Source organism: Prunus mume, linkage group LG2, assembly GCF_029339155.1.
Source record: "Prunus mume cultivar Tortuosa linkage group LG2, ASM2933915v1, whole genome shotgun sequence".
Taxonomy (NCBI): domain Eukaryota; kingdom Viridiplantae; phylum Streptophyta; class Magnoliopsida; order Rosales; family Rosaceae; genus Prunus; species Prunus mume.
In genome coordinates this window covers 16,077,440-16,093,237 of record NC_142699.1, presented here as the reverse complement: position 1 = coordinate 16,093,237, position 15,798 = coordinate 16,077,440, and the positions used below count along the sequence as shown (strand labels likewise).

The 15,798-nt window shown below is 38.1% G+C and overlaps 4 protein-coding genes across 4 annotated transcripts; all 4 read right to left on the bottom strand.

The window, feature by feature from the left end:
* Positions 1 to 45: 45 nt before the first annotated feature.
* CCB3 (cofactor assembly, complex C (B6F)) lies at positions 46 to 1,191 on the bottom strand. Its single transcript, XM_008222810.3, has 3 exons — positions 964 to 1,191; positions 823 to 878; positions 46 to 707 (listed from the first exon to the last, which is right to left on the bottom strand). Exons 1-3 carry the CDS (start codon positions 1,004 to 1,006, stop codon positions 162 to 164), a joined length of 645 nt encoding a protein of 214 aa, XP_008221032.2. The 5' UTR covers positions 1,007 to 1,191; the 3' UTR covers positions 46 to 161.
* Positions 1,192 to 1,545: 354 nt separating this feature from the next.
* LOC103321058 (DHHC-type zinc finger family protein) lies at positions 1,546 to 5,016 on the bottom strand. Its single transcript, XM_008222811.2, has 4 exons — positions 4,760 to 5,016; positions 3,813 to 4,035; positions 3,248 to 3,546; positions 1,546 to 2,318 (listed from the first exon to the last, which is right to left on the bottom strand). Exons 1-4 carry the CDS (start codon positions 4,829 to 4,831, stop codon positions 1,821 to 1,823), a joined length of 1,092 nt encoding a protein of 363 aa, XP_008221033.1. The 5' UTR covers positions 4,832 to 5,016; the 3' UTR covers positions 1,546 to 1,820.
* A 217-nt stretch (positions 5,017 to 5,233) lies between these two features.
* On the bottom strand, positions 5,234 to 6,830 carry LOC103321059 (loganic acid O-methyltransferase-like). Its single transcript, XM_008222813.3, has 3 exons — positions 6,717 to 6,830; positions 5,803 to 6,450; positions 5,234 to 5,710 (listed from the first exon to the last, which is right to left on the bottom strand). The coding sequence occupies exons 1-3, from the start codon at positions 6,807 to 6,809 to the stop codon at positions 5,366 to 5,368; spliced, it is 1,086 nt and encodes a 361-aa protein (XP_008221035.1). The 5' UTR covers positions 6,810 to 6,830; the 3' UTR covers positions 5,234 to 5,365.
* A 534-nt stretch (positions 6,831 to 7,364) lies between these two features.
* Positions 7,365 to 12,441, bottom strand: LOC103321060 (uncharacterized). Its single transcript, XM_008222814.3, is given in 9 exon segments — positions 7,365 to 8,271; positions 8,437 to 8,578; positions 8,844 to 8,938; positions 9,282 to 10,587; positions 10,822 to 10,914; positions 10,916 to 11,221; positions 11,334 to 11,407; positions 11,638 to 12,057; positions 12,160 to 12,441. Coding segments are annotated over 9 exon segments (3,276 nt in total). The 5' UTR covers positions 12,323 to 12,441; the 3' UTR covers positions 7,365 to 7,594.
* Positions 12,442 to 15,798: the final 3,357 nt, after the last annotated feature.

Genomic DNA, 15,798 nt, shown 5'->3' with positions numbered 1-15,798 from the left:
TTCCAACTTTTTCCGCTTCGAACGACCCAAAAATAGTCATGTATATAACAAAATCATGCAAATTCTAAACGTGTTTAAATCCATCAAGGATCATTGTCAAACATAAGTAACGATACATATACTACTACCTGCATCAGCAGCATGTTGTTCAGCTAAGTATGTTAGGTATTAACCTGCTGAGAGAGAAGCACAAGCAGCCCTTGCGGACCAACTAATATCTCATTCAGGAAGCTAATCAATCCAAACCAGACCACAGGGGTTACATCCACACCGCCTAAAGGCGGTATCAACTTCCGGGTTGGGATGAGAAGTGGCTCTGTAGGGGCATAAGCTACAACATAAGGGAACTTCCCCACTGGAATTTTGGGGTACCAGGACATGACTATTCTTATGATAAACAGAAAAGAAAATAGCGAGAAAAAAGGGCCTAGAAATCCAATAGCAAGCTTTGCTGTAGCAGGGTCCAAATCTGCCAGAACCAGCTTGTGCATTAAATTTGAGAGATTATGTGATGTGTCTGGCATACCAATTCCAAGAATGCTGGAAACTGCATCCGTAATATGCGATGGCTCCCCTGAAGGAGGTAAGTATAATGGTGATAATGCAATGCTAGGAGGAGAAGCTCCAACTTGGACCAAACATAAGGAACATTGTGCAATTAGGAGCCCTTGCTTTGGATGGCTTTTACTGGTTGTCTTGAAGCTTTCCTGAAAAGTTTTGGGAAGTTCAGATTACAAGACATTCAACATATAGGAACAGGCATCTTACAACAAACCCTGTAAAAACGAGGATGAGAATGGAGAAACAGAGCTGGGAACTTACAGTGACAGTGGGATTTGTATGCTTGGGTATCCTCATCCTCGAGGGCCATAGCCATCCTAGAACAAATTGGAAACCATGAAATGAAAGTCTTCTCCCTAGGGCCTAACCAAAAGAAACAAAACCATTTCATTAAATTGGTACCTTTAATCTGGACATGGTTGAGAAGATAAGAACAGGTAGCCATAGAGTGCGGTCGGAGAAATTGAAGTACGAATGAACGAAGCGTTATCCTTTGAACGAGAGGTGGGGAAGTCCACTTTTAAACATGTGACCGGCAACGGCTCTTCTCAGTTAAATTATAGTTTTATGAATTTCAGAAGAAAATAAATAATTAAAAAAATACCAGACCAGTCCAGTGGAGTTCGAGAAACTGTATGGAATGAATATTGAAATGAAACTTGTAATGCAGTTGTAATATCGACTGTGTTCGCATGGATTGTTTTAGTATCTAATCTTTAATTCTCTTATTTCTTTATATATAATTTGGAAACTTCCTTTGCTATTATTCTCTTGTAGTTACCCATCACATCAGTTATTCCCCGATTATTAAATTCAAACGTAAAGAAAATACTAGAATCTAGTATTCTCATATTTGAGAAAACTCATTCATGTTTTATAGGGAAATCTCCTCAGTGCACTTGTAACAGGGTTATAAAAACGGTTGTAGAATGCAGTCATGAGATTTCACTGTTAGCAAGCAAATAAGGTAAATGCTTAATCGAATTATCAGAGGAAAAATAAAATTCATTGAAATCGCAATGGTCGCAACCACCATACTAGTACGGAGAAAGTTTCGTGGTAGGGGGCAGGGCTCCCCCCTTACAATCACCTCTTACATGATGGGTAGCTACGATAGAAAGGCGTATACGACCACCCTGCCCCAAAATTTTTGCTTACTATGATAGTTCAATCAAGCTTTCCTAAAAAAGAATATGTAAGAAATAAATGAAAGGAAGAGGAAAGAAATAATAGACCTCATTATCCTTTACATGCTACTTCTACTTCTTGTGTCTCTGTGTCTTCTTTCGGAAACTTGGCAAAAATCTTGAGAGAGAGCAGTGGGGCAAATATATTGAGAAAGAATACGGGCATCCAAAGAACTGCACAAGGTTTTGGCAATCCTTCTCTCCAACTCCATCGTTTAAATGATTCAAGTAGGTCTTTCCCTCGTAAATAAAACAGAGTTGCTGCCACAGAAGTATGCTCAACCCTATCCCCAATGAAACACTTGAAACAAACAGATACACCAAAACAAGCCCTCTGGGGGATAAAAGCACTACAGATTTTAGCAAACCATATACAATCTCACGGATAGCTCTCAGAGCAAAATCACTGCCAAACCCATATGAGTGGTCGAAGGGTTCATATGTTATGGATGGCCAGATATGCCAACATACATACACAGTCATGATAGAAATATAGAATGTACTGGTGACAACTGAAATGAGTAAGGCAATGAAGTGTCGGTGGTTAGCTGCACCAACACAATTCCCAATCTGCATCAAAATTATGCAGCAACAATTCATTAATGTTAGAATGCAAGTCATGAGCTCAAAATCCAAACCATACTTTGTAGACACACAGCAGGTATGCACATATACTGATGGACTTTTAGATACCCAAAAAAGAAAAAGGAAAAACAAGGAACAAATTTGTCAGAATCTACAATAAAACCTTTTCCTTTTACATATTTATTTCTTGCAACAAGGATTTCATTTTATAAACATTAATGTATCCATAGTTAAACAAACTCTAAGAATTAAATTTCAACAAGGGTCCTAATTTAGCGGAACTAAATTTCAACTTCAAACAAAGTTTCCATATGAGCATAACAAAATTGTGAAACATTGTTTTTATCAAGCTACCTTGGAATTTCCATTAACTCATAGATTCTTTAATCCCTGCAGAAGTAGGTGTTTTACCTCTGAGTAACATATTGTTCATCAAAGCCACTGATGTCACTAGTTTTCCTAGCTTTAATGGTGATTGGAAATTTATATTTCCACTCTCCTGTAACTGGTGGCATTAGGTCTATATCCAGAAGCCCTCTAGGAGTTCAAAAAAGTCACAAGGAGATGGATGACTCAAAACTCCGCAAAATTACTTTCTTCTTTACCTCTTGTTACTGTTTTATTTTCTTCAATAGCATATATAATTGTTCTTAACATTCTATCCTCAGTATCTTAAGCCTTCATACTGAAAATCTACAGCAAATAAAAACAAAAACCACAGCTTCCAGTTGAAATTTTCTTTTTCCATTGAGCTTCACTTTCGACTTGCTTCCCCAAGCTACCAAGAATTATCAAATGGTTAGAACTTAGGTAATTAACGGCTAATGCATTTACAATAGACAGCAAGATATTCTGTAAAAAAAATTGTCTATTACGACATATTTATGCATTGAGAAGAAGATGTCAACACTTACAAATGGGCAGTGATGATCCATGTCCAAAATACACATTCCACAGGATCGGCAATGATGACTTCTAGGTGACTTTGGCTTTGAGCAGAGCTGACAGAAGGTATAATTCTCAAGGGCACCTTTCCCCACAGCTGGATAGCTACCCCACACTACGCATGGGGGTGTTCCAGCACATGCAAACGAAGCAGAACTGAATGTATAAACAGTAGTTACAGACAAGATGAAGGCAATGATGGAGTGAAAAATTCCATGGAAATAGCTGATAGAGAAAAGAACAGGGAATGCTGCCCACACTCCACCACCTGCAATTTCAACATTTGCATCAACTCCTCATTTCCACCTTCACTTTTTGAAGTTAATGTACACCTTCTTCATCGTATTTTGTGGAAAAAATTTAACCATTTTTCATATATCAATTAAAATTTTGCCTACAGAAGATAATATGGAAAGTGAAACTATGATGCCTATGCCTGATTATGGACAAAAAATATGTCAATACCTACACAAGCAAAAAATAAGCAAAATGGAGAAAGATTCTAATACAACTATAAGAGCTACAACTACATACATATCACAAAGAGCATAAACATGAGGAGAATGCAGACAAAGCACCGATCCCGCAAGCGTCTCAACCAAAAGTACTTGCATTCTCGTTTCCCTGCATTCTGATTTGTTAAAGCTCCACACCAACCACATTTGAAAACTGGAGCATGTGATGGAAGAAGGAGGTGCAGTCCACAACCCCAACACGTGACATCATAGTCCTCCGTGACGGATGCTATAAAATGCTCCTACATGTAACCCTCCAGTAAGCAACAAAAGAAACTACACAAAATTTGCGGACATAGAATAGGAACTTTATTTGATACATCCTTGTGGAAATAATAATGTAATCAATGTGATATAATAAAGGCTTGGTTATCACAAAATAAGGCAGTGGTAAGATCCATCACAGGTGTTTAAAGCAGGTAAAATATTAAAAGTGCATGTTCCAGCTCTTTATCAATATATTTGTAATCTGATATCCAAATGTATCCTTAGGATGCTAGTTTTATTGAAAACCAAATAATCTAACAGAATTTATTACTTGCAATATGAATATTAAACATTAACTGATAAAAGTACATTTAAAAAAAAAATTGACAAAGGTAAAAGAGCCCAAACAAAAAATAAACAAATTAAAAAGAAGAGAAAGCAATCGAACGTAACCCAGGTAGGTAAGCAATTGTACTCGGTCAATAAAAGTTAAGAGATAAACATGAAGAACAGCTACAGAAGAATGCAACATAAACCACGCAAGCAATTGGGCTTGGTCTATTATCAGATTATTACATTAATTCTGACTCAGTTTCACACACGATCTTCCCTGATGAACTGGAACAAAACCAAAAACAAGAACAACAAGATTACATAAAACCCAAACGTTTAAACACCACCTACGCCCGCCCATAAAACAATCGAGAAAACATAACAAGAAGCCAACAGCCAATGATAGCAAACAGAAAACGAGGGTACCTTGGGCAAGTCAGCCATAATTGGAGTTGCCTTTGGAGCAACTTCAAAGGATTCAGAGATTAGTGATGTCATGTCATTGCAGTTGAAGAGTATCCCAATTCTGCAAGGTCTTCTTCATCGACAGAGTTTCCAAGACAAATTGGGAAGATGGAACTTTCATCATCTTCTTGTCCATATAGGGTGAGTTTGATTGGATCCAAATTACAACCCAACCAGGAGACCACCCAATCAGCAACTTGGACTCAAATTTTGAAACTTTTTCCTTTTTGGGTCAGATTTTAAAACTTGGGTCGGGCGATATCATCACGGCCCAAAATAATTGATTTCTCAATTGTAGGTAGTACAATACAGAGGTTTCCTAAATGCGGCACCGATCTGAGCATTTCATAACACATGACATCTCTCTTAAGTTGGTTATTTAGTTATTTTATAGGCATAAGCATAATCAAATACAAGTCTCACATAGAAGTGATATTACAAACAAAAAGTATAAATTAACCCCGAAAAAATGGTTATCACACGTATCCGCGTGCGGGTGCGCACAACCTTATTTGTGGTCTAGTATATTTATCTGAATACAAATATTATAACTGAGAATCTTTGCTTTCATTTGCGTTTCAGAGCAAGAAACAACTGAGTTCCTTGTCTGTGGCTGGACTCTAGTTGGTTGATAAGTTGGCCACTTTTATCATTGAGCCTATCAAACACTTGATTAACAATGTCACTTCCAAAATGAGTTTTGAAAACTCCCTCCATGCCAGCTCTTAGCTCCCTCGCCAGTCTCTGCTGCGTGTTGTTTACTGTGTGACCAACTTTTAACCAGGGGCTTGTTGACTCCATTTTCACTATGCTAAAGCTTCCATTTCTTTCCACCAGCTCTGCCATCTCATTTGGAGTCGTAGTGTACACTGGAATGTTGAATGCGTCCACCTCTTCTTCACTTATCAAACCCTATAAATTAAAACCCAAGAAACAAAACCAAAAAAAAAACTATAAGCTATAAGTCTCTTTCTGAGTTAATCTGAGTTTTGTTATTAACTTACTTCCTTTGCAATCTCCATGAGAATAGACCCCAGAAAATCAAACATGATGCCAGTTGGAATGCGAGACTGATGGATCCCATCTGGGATGGTTTGCATAATTAGCACCATCATTCCACCAGCCACAAGCTCTTTAGCCCGAGCTTCCAAGAATATTGCCATGTCCGTACGAAATTGGGCTGCGAAAGCATTAGATACTTGGTCAGGGGAAGTTGTATAGTAAATCTTGCCCTTGTTCCATGCCGGAGAGTTCTTGTTTGTGACTTCTTCTGGTAGCTTAGAGAGCCAGTGAGTTGCATATGAAGAGTGCGCGAAATGGATGGAGGCCTCGGGGAATAGCCGGCCATGGAAAGACCCCGGCACACCAGCTGCAAAGTAGTGCCTTTCCGGAGGCAAAGTGGCAAACAGGGTATTGAAATCATTGGCTGCGTGGTCATTAAAGAACACATGGAAGTCAGGCATGTGGGATCCGTACTTTTGTTTCACCGCTTCCATTATGTTTTGGACGCAAGCGAAAGTGTTTGGTCCAACTGAGCATCCCAAATCCGCTATGCGAAATGCATTGCTTGAAGCAGAAGAAAAATCTTCTATGTCAAGTTTCTCTGCTATTGCCTCATCAATTAGAGTCTTTGCAACATTTGCAGCTGCTCTCTGCACAATAGTTCAAGTATATATCTGTTATTATTAAGCCCCCTCCCTTAACTTGACAACTATGTACTTGAACTAATATAACCAAGGAGAAGTCAAAAGAGAGCAAGACACAATTTTTACAAAACAAAAACAGGAAAGAGAGAAAAAGATATCTAAAACCAATAACAAGATCATAGTTGGTTTTCTGGGCTGTAATACCATGATGAAGTGGAAAAATGAGAGAGACGACGCACATAATTAACCCAAGTAGGTAGAATTGAAAGAACCTGGTAAGAAGAGTTTTTGGTGTAGCTGTAAATGCCATCTCCACCGTTCATTGGATATGCTTCCGGCACTGAGGTTGCATTGTTGTTGCTCATCTTCAACTCTCTCTCTCTCTCTCTCTCATGTGCCATATATATATATATATATATATATATATATGCAATTCAATCATCTTTCTGGGTCACTTTGTTTGACTGAAGTTGTACCTTTAAGACATATATATATATATTCAACTGCGGCATCTCTATCAGTAGAATTGTCATAGCCAAAACACGTCAGGTATAACGTAAATACAGATAGAAATGGAAAAATAAATAAGGGAGAAGTCAATAAAAATGTTGTCCCCAGCCAAGCCAAGCCCAAATTGTTTATAGTTTATTACTTTGTAGTCCCTGAAAACATTAAAAATATTCGAAATCTGTAAACAAAAAAGAACTGACAGATATCTTATACGTTATTATTTTCCTTCCTTAGAAGTTGTAAAAAAGTAAATTAAATTAAATAAAAAGGTCGTTTACCTCAATATTGGATGTACCAGAAGGGCTGAAAATGTTTTTTTCAAACAATTTCCGCATTTTATTCTGTTGGAGCTTGCGAATTAAACGACGGCGGCATTCACACCAAACAAAAAGTGAGTATCGAGTCAAAACTTAAAAACAGAAGATCGATTAAATTCTCATGAGGGTTACATCCAAGTCAAGCCAAGCCTTTAACTCGAATTAGCAATGAAATGAATAAGAAATGCTGATAATATTTACAATTTTCGGCACAAAACAAAGCAAAATCCATATTACCGATATTACAAAGTTACAAACATATCACATGGTGTTGTATTCTATGCGATACTCCAAAAGCTCTATCATGTCAATATCAAAAATAGTCAACCCAATGGCCAATCTAAATGCTTCAGGCCATCATCACTTAAATTCCAAGCTCCTTCAGCAATCTCATCGAAGAGTTGGTCCCATCCCCAACTTGAATACCCGAAGAAAAACCAGTAGTCACTGACAGATTGATTTCCTGACTTGAGCTCTTTGATTTTTTGAATTGTTGCTAATTGATCGAGAAAGAAAACACCCTGTAGGACTTCCGGATATTCAGTCTTGACAAATCTTCGAGTTAATGCCACAAGAGGCATTCCACCCTTTATAAGTGGTCCTCCAAAGGACAGAGGGGCCTCTGCTAACATCTCAAGCCCTTGTTCCAATTCATTTAGAGCATCCCATCTGATATGCTTGTTAATAATCAGACCTTGAAATCCAGAAACTTGATCTGCCTTGACAATAAGAATCTCTGATTTATCAAAGGGATGTACAGTAAGTTTATCAGTAGCAACTAAAATGGAACCGGTCACCACACGCAGGGCTGCTTCATTGAAACCTTGTGATGTGTGAGACTTGGCCTGATCGTCTCTAATGACTTGTTTATGCGTCGTTGTTAATAGTACTTCATGAAGTGTGTCCTTTTCAATAGGACCTTCCTCATGAATATCAGATAACTGGACCTTAAAGAAATTTTGATTCCTTCCCCACTTTTTAGCTACAGTCCATAAGATTCCTACAAAACCATCAAACAAGCAGACAACTTGAGCAAGGAAGAAGTTCATGCCACCAGAACTGCACGCCTTCAAAGAAAAGAAAAAAAAACTACAACTCTTCCAATCCCAAAACAAGATTCTTCCTAATGAACCATAGGCATTAGTAACACATTAAATAGAATTACCCTTCTCACTGATAAGATGATGAGAGTTACTTCCATGATCAGCCATAAACTTGAAAATTTCAGTGACCGCCATATCCCCTTCATAAGGGAGAACATTCTTCTTTTCTGCTGGAAAGAGCACCAGAGCAGGATAAACTTCCCTCTGTTTTTTTTTCCAACAAAAAACCAAATGATCAGAAAGAGGACAAAACTGCCTCCTATTTCAGAACAATTCAAAAAAATTGTTGTTGTTCAGTAGTTTACAGAACAATAAGCTACTTAGAAATGTCATCAATGGAAAACATGACATTACAAATATAATTTTAAAAGCCACCTAGGTTGATGAGAAGAATAGATAGACACGTATTTACAATATTTTTAATTTATACCAGGAGATATTTTTGGGCATTCCACAAGACAAGACACACCTGATTCATTGATTTCAGTATCAAACTGCAATCATTCAATGTGCAATCCAGCAAGTATATAAACGGAAGCTTCAGCATTTCATCCTTCAAGTCACCTGTCAGATGTAGTTGTTCATGTGAATATTTGAACTATAAGACCAAAAATGATTAAACATGGAAATTACCATTTTATGTTCTTGAACAAAAAAAATGAATAATTATAGAAAATAAGTTTTGTACAGATATAAAATCCCACTAAAATAACACTTAGATATCTTTTAATATTTCCTCCCTAAAGAATAAGTAAATCGACAGTGGACAGCATTTGAGCCCATATTTATAAGATTATTAGGATATGCAAATTAATACTTAACAGGAACCCCGTGGGATGAGAATAACAACTAGGGCCAAGAGAACAAACACTTTACTGAGCACCTATCACTGACAAAAAGTACTTACCATCGTGAAACATTGTTTTCTCATTCTTTGATCCACTTTTCAGCATCTTAACATAATCCTTCATAGCCCGGTATACTTCACGAACAACCAATTCCATTCTCTGGCAAAACCCACACCATCTATTGCTAAAAAGGACCAAGACATCCTTATTCCAAGCATCAGTGTCAGATTGATTAAACCCAATAACCAGCTCAGAGAAAGTACGACTTGTCACTTGAGGGATAGTATCCACCTGATGAAAATCCAGATTAACAAATGGTGGTTGAGTGGCCTCCCTAGATCTATGAAGAACAGATTCAGACTGTTGATATGGAAGAAGACTTCCATTAACAAACTCAGCAAGAAAATCAGCCAGTGAAGAATAGCTGAGATTTGTCTCCTCTGACAATACATGATGCTGCGCAGCAATCGGATCAACTATCACCAAAGCTGGAACTTTTGACCCACCAGTCAGAGCATGAAGTAATCGATCATTACCGTCAGAAAAGAAAAAAGAACCCTTGAAACCTTGAAAGTGAAGCTGTTGCTCCCCTGACTTATCTACCTGTGAAGAGATTTCTTCTTCTACCTTTAAATCTTCAGCAGTATCAAGTTTATGATCTGCAAGATTTTTCTCACTATCTACAGATAAGAACTGCTTACTTGTATCAACAGATGCTGTTTTCTCTTCATCATTTTGAAAAGAGATTTCGGCAGATATGCTAGTCCCCTGTGGAAATTGATCCTTGTCTGAGTCAACACTACTTGCAATAGTGGCTTCCTTAGATAGCTCTTGTTTACGTTGATCAGACTGAACTTCTGTCTGTACAGGCAATGTATTCACTAACTTGATGTCCATATCATCTGATAAAAGTTGGAAACCTAACTCCTTTGCAAGTGAGCTTAATTTAGCTTTCTTCTTTTGCTTAAGTACGATATCCAAGATCTCCTTCAAGGAACTGCCCTGTAGATCCAAAGATATCTTATCCAAAGTGACCTGTTTTCCCTCATTTACAATCATGAAATTAGACATTTTGTCTTTTAGTTTGATCATCTGAGCTGCCTGAGATAATTTCAGCTTAGGATGTCCAGATTTACTCCTTAATGCTTGATAATCCTCCACCTTGGATATCTCAGACTTGTCTTCATGTTGCGCATCAAATTGTTGTGAAACAAGATAGTGCAGTGCCAGCTCTCGAAAAGCATCAAGAGCTTCCTTACATTTTATTCTAGTCTCTGACAATTCAGATGATCTATCCACAAATAGAAGCACTGATGGTTGGTTAGCAGGAAAAGCAGGCTCCAAAGTGTTGCCATCACCTTCCAGCTACACAATATTATGGATCAATTATGCGTATTAAATTATAAGATAACTAGTTTAGCACAGAGAAAAAGGAAGTAAGCATACAAGAAGAGATACTATGTATCTACACAGTCTGTTTTAATCCCTTAGTATGCAAGGAAATATAAACTGGAAGTAATACTACAGGAATAGGAAACAAATAAGGCAAAGATTATAACAACAAAGGGTGAGGTATAAAGGGAAGAATAGATAACTCACCTGTGTAACAACCAAATTATCCATTTGTAAAGCATTCTTGAGGTCATCCTCTTTTTTAATAATCTTTGAACAACTGGGGCATCCAGAAAAGTAAGAGCACTGCCAACCATGAACCAGAATCTTCAATCCCAAGATTTGAGAGCATCAATCTCTCTGAGACCAGACCAAATTTATGCCTTTCAGGAGGCAGGAAGAACTCTCGTGCAACAGTCATGAACTTCGAGAAGAAAGAGTCAAACAGCTGATACTCTTTACGTGTACAGAATGATGCAACTTCAGGGCTCATTTTCTCCGACCCCTCCAAAGAAGCGCTGTCATTTACTGAGCTGAAGCCCCCAAGCCAAGGAACTCCACCAAGCCCATAATCAACGCCACACTTCATATTTGCAGTTTCCATGCCCTGTTTTTTCCCCAAAAAGAAAACAGCAGCAAATACATCACTAAACTTTTGCTCCTAATTTTCATTTCGTAAATTAGTATCACAACACTGGCAATTAGAAACTACCCGCGACCTTCTGGTTATTCTTCCCCAAGTGTGCTGGTGATCTATTCGCCTCCACACTGAAGTTCAATCTAATAGGATCCCCTGCAAAGGAATGTTGTTATCAACATCAATGGAGAACAAAATAACCATGAAAACTCACACAAAAGCTACAACGACATTCCATATTGATTATAGCTTCTATTTGGATAATTTGTACTGCAAACTTCAAATAATGCTTTGCTGCTGCTCTAAAATCTAAGAGGTAATGCTTCTCATGGTCATTTCTATATTTACGAAAATACTATATAAAGAAAGCTGGTTTTAAACCTTACCTTGCACACCAAAACCACTGCGATCAGTTCCATTCATCTTCCGCTTGGCCAGCAATTTAGAGCTCCATTCGCAGAACTCGAAGAGAAGCAAAGCTTTGTCAGTTGAATCAAGGAACGCTTTCAAGTCCTCCGGAGTTGTCAGGGACATGAAGGGAAGTTCTTCGGGTTCAATCGACACGTACGGACGTATTGAAGACAATACATTTTGTGCTCGAAGCCTTCCTCGATACTTGTATGACACAGAATGGTGATAGTACAAAACTGTTGTTTCCTCTGCGTCTGTGGTAGCACCAATGGCTTCCACTAACAACTTCTCCGTGTTTCTGTGTATAAGCATCAATTTCAGAGGGCTGAACTCTTCTGGTCTATCGGTGACCAAGCGAGCTACGTCTTTCATGAACGACCGAGACTCGCCCGACCCTGCACAGAATTCAAGTTTAACTCAAAATAATTAATTAATCAGTAGAAATTAAGAATTTATGATAATATTGGGAATTAGGATCTGAGAGAGAGAGAGATTACATGGAAGAGTTACAACGAGGAGGATGTGAGGGTGGAGACGGATCTGAGAAGAGAAATTTTGCTTTGTGAGGATATGCCATTCACCCAACCCGTCCGATTTAGAATCAACGGCTAAGATTGATGCCAGTAGCAATATCCAGCAACCTAAGAATGCCAACTTCATCGTCACCACTCTCAGTCTCTCAGAGCACTGCAACTGTGTAACAGACACTCGTCAGTCTTCGCCCCCGACTCCCTCGTTCGGTTTGCTGTATAATTCAGCCGCCGAATGAAATTGGGCTTGCAAGTCGGGTAGTTGGGTATGGCTGGTGGATGCCAATACATATGCAATTGAAAACGGGCCGTACCAAGGCTAAAGCTTATCTGGGCTGTTTGCAAATATATCAAATTTTCAGCTGGGCAAGCCCAGCTCAACCGACTCCGTACCTAATTGGGTTTGGGCATCTAATCTTTATATTTTAAAATTTATAAAAGCGATATTAGGGAAAAAAATCGAACCTAATACCTCGGGTGCATGGATAAATAAATAATCTTAACTAGTTGAGATAGAAACCCCTTGCTCTTATTTTTGTTACTTTGCATAAGACTTGATACACATTCTAACATTCATGATCATTTTTGTGCTTAATCGAAACAAAGTATTTGTAAATTAATGAAAGTTAAATGATTAAATAATTTTGATTTGGTTAATCTTTGACATAAATTATCAGTAAATATTTTTATATAAAATAAATGACTTTGAGTATGAGGATATGTTTTGGGATGTGCAATATAACGGAAAAGTAGGAGGAGGATCAAATTAGCACTGTTCTTTAGAGCACTTTCACCCATTTGCCATGGCAAAGAGCAATGACAAGGCAAGGACTATTACTATTCACGTGATTAGTGGCAGCCATTGCAAAAGGCTTGTGGTGTTTCCACCCATTACTATGACAACAACTATTCACATAAGATATGAGGTGATTAATTTATATAGAGTTTTGGTATGGGAAGTGAAGTGAAACGACCTGACCCAATTTTCACTTTGGAATTTCAGGTTGAACTGCTTAAAATCGACACTTGGTAACCATGGGTCGTAAATGACCAAAATGCCCAAAACAAGAACATAAACCTTGAGCCCTAACTCGTGGCTGATCCACGATAATCGTAGGTCGCCACGCACTCATCGAGGATCAAGCCACACGTAATTCTTTCTTCTGTAATTGGTTTGTTTTACTATAAACCTCACTCTATGGCTGACATTTCTGAAGTATCCGAGACTCCGTTTACGATCCGTCAACTGCTATACGATCCGGAATTACCTAGATCAACATAATTGAATTTGATTGCGATCAACGGTTCGAAACTATTGAACCCGAAATCACACAATATGCGAGATCCGTTCGGGGTTCAAACGTTATCCGAATTATGATTCGTGAAATCCTACATGCTCGTGAGGATTAGGAGATTATTCTAGGGCTGACTTTAGTCCCCACCCTGCTGCCCACGTGCCGCCACACGCCGGCAGAGCGTGGATGCCTAAAGCGATAACACTCCCCTTGAAAAACTCTAAACCACGGCTCAAGACTCTTACCCTAGGTATAACACCCTATTTGGAGCCACTTTTGTTCTTGGACCTACCCCAAAAACTGGCCGGAAGTGGCCGGAATCTCAACTTGAAATTTGGCTAAACTTTGGATCCAAGATCGAGTTATCTACGCTAGAAATTTCTGAAATCCTATCTAACCAGCAGCTAGAGCTCGAGAAATAGATGAGTTTTCATATCTGGATCATCGAAAATGGTGGCGGATGACGGAAAACGAGCCGCGAAAGTTTAAGAAAAATTGTCCAACACCGTTTGTTTATTAGCTGTTTCGCTACCACGGCGGTGGATCGGGCAGCAAAAGGTGGGGCTGGAAGAGGGAAGTGTGGTGGTTTAACGAAACTAGTCTTGCTCAAATCGGGGTCGGAATTGAGAGAAAACACCTCCCAAAGTCGATTGTTCCCCAAATGCATAAGGTTTAAAACTATTAAACTTCGCAATATTTATGGTTATGCCACTGAATTTCTTTTGATCATAACTCCTTCGTTACAACAACGATTCGAGTTCACTACGTGTCTACGGACTCGTTTCGCCGCGCTCTACGCAAGGTACAACTGAAATCCCCAAATTCCTTCCGGTCAAAAAGTCAACTTTTATACTATTAAATATTCTAGGGGTATAGTAGTCTTTTATTGGAATAAATTAATAATTAAATATTAATTAAGGACCACGGCTCAAGACTCCTACCCTAAGTATAACACCCTATTTAAAGCCACTTTTGTTCTTGGACCTACCCCAAAAACTGGCCGGAAGTGGCAGAATCTCAACTTGAAATCCGGTTAAACTTTGGATCCAAGATCGAGTTATCTACGCTAGAAATTTGAAATCCTATCAACCAAAGCTCGAGAAATAGATGAGTTTCCATACAGATCAAAAATGGTGGTCGGATGACTGAGAAAGCGATGAAGTTTAAGAAAAAGTAAAACTATCAACATTGCATCTCGAAAAAAAGGGCTAGAAGAGGGAAGTGTGGTGGTTCTAACGAAACTGGTCTTGCTCGAATCGGGGTAGGAGTTGAGAGAAAACACCTCCGAATTTGTTCCCTCTTGAAATGCACGGGTTTAAAACTACTAAACATCGTAATATTTACGATTATGCCACTAAACTTCTTTTGATCGCAACTCCATACAACTCCGATTCGAGTCCACTGCATGTCTACGGAGTTCTGTTTTCGCTCTAAGCAACAGTACAACTGAAATCCCCAAATTCCTTCTCGGTCAAAAAGTCAACTTTTATACTATTAAATATTCTAGTGGTATAGTAGTCTTTTATTTGAATAAATTAATAATTAAATATTAATTAAGGACTGGGTTGTTATATGAAAAATATGACTAAGTATTTATTTTTATTTTTAAATTCTGAAAATTTTGTATTTTTTGACAGATTGCATGACTCGCTTTTGCCTGAGCATGGTTTCGTGGCAAAGAAGTAGCTTTAGCCTGCTAGAAGATGAATTTGGGGCTTGGGCCCCTCTTTGCCTTGGGTAGCCCACTGGAACTACTCTTATGTGTTGAGTTGGATGAATTGGAAATGTTAACCTTTTTTTTTTGTTGTTGGAGAAAAAATGTTAATTAAACTGGTAGGATAATATTATGTTGTTGTTATTTTTTAGTCCCAAAATGAGAACTTAACTTTCTTATTGATCAAAACAAATCACATGATTTTTTTGTGTTATTAATGTAAAATTGTTGTTTGTACTTAGGTAAAATGGCAAGGATTTTTTGTTGGAAAATGGCAAAAGATAAGTTGTTGTATGATACAACCGAATCGAACTCTAGTTAGTTGAGTGCTTCTTGAGGTAGATTTTAACAAGTGATTTTTTGTCGGAATCCAACAAAATTTCGTTGAGAAAGATCTATCGCGATACCAAAATTTCCCTGGGTAGGTATATCTCAAAAATTTGCCGAGACAAGTCCAGATTAGGTCCGATTACGTTGTACTAACCCAAGATCCTGTCTATGATTATTAAATATTCAATATTATGTAGGCTTAAATGTTTAAATGGTTCATGTGTTTTACTCATTTTGTCAATTTAATCCTTATGTTTTCAATTTAGC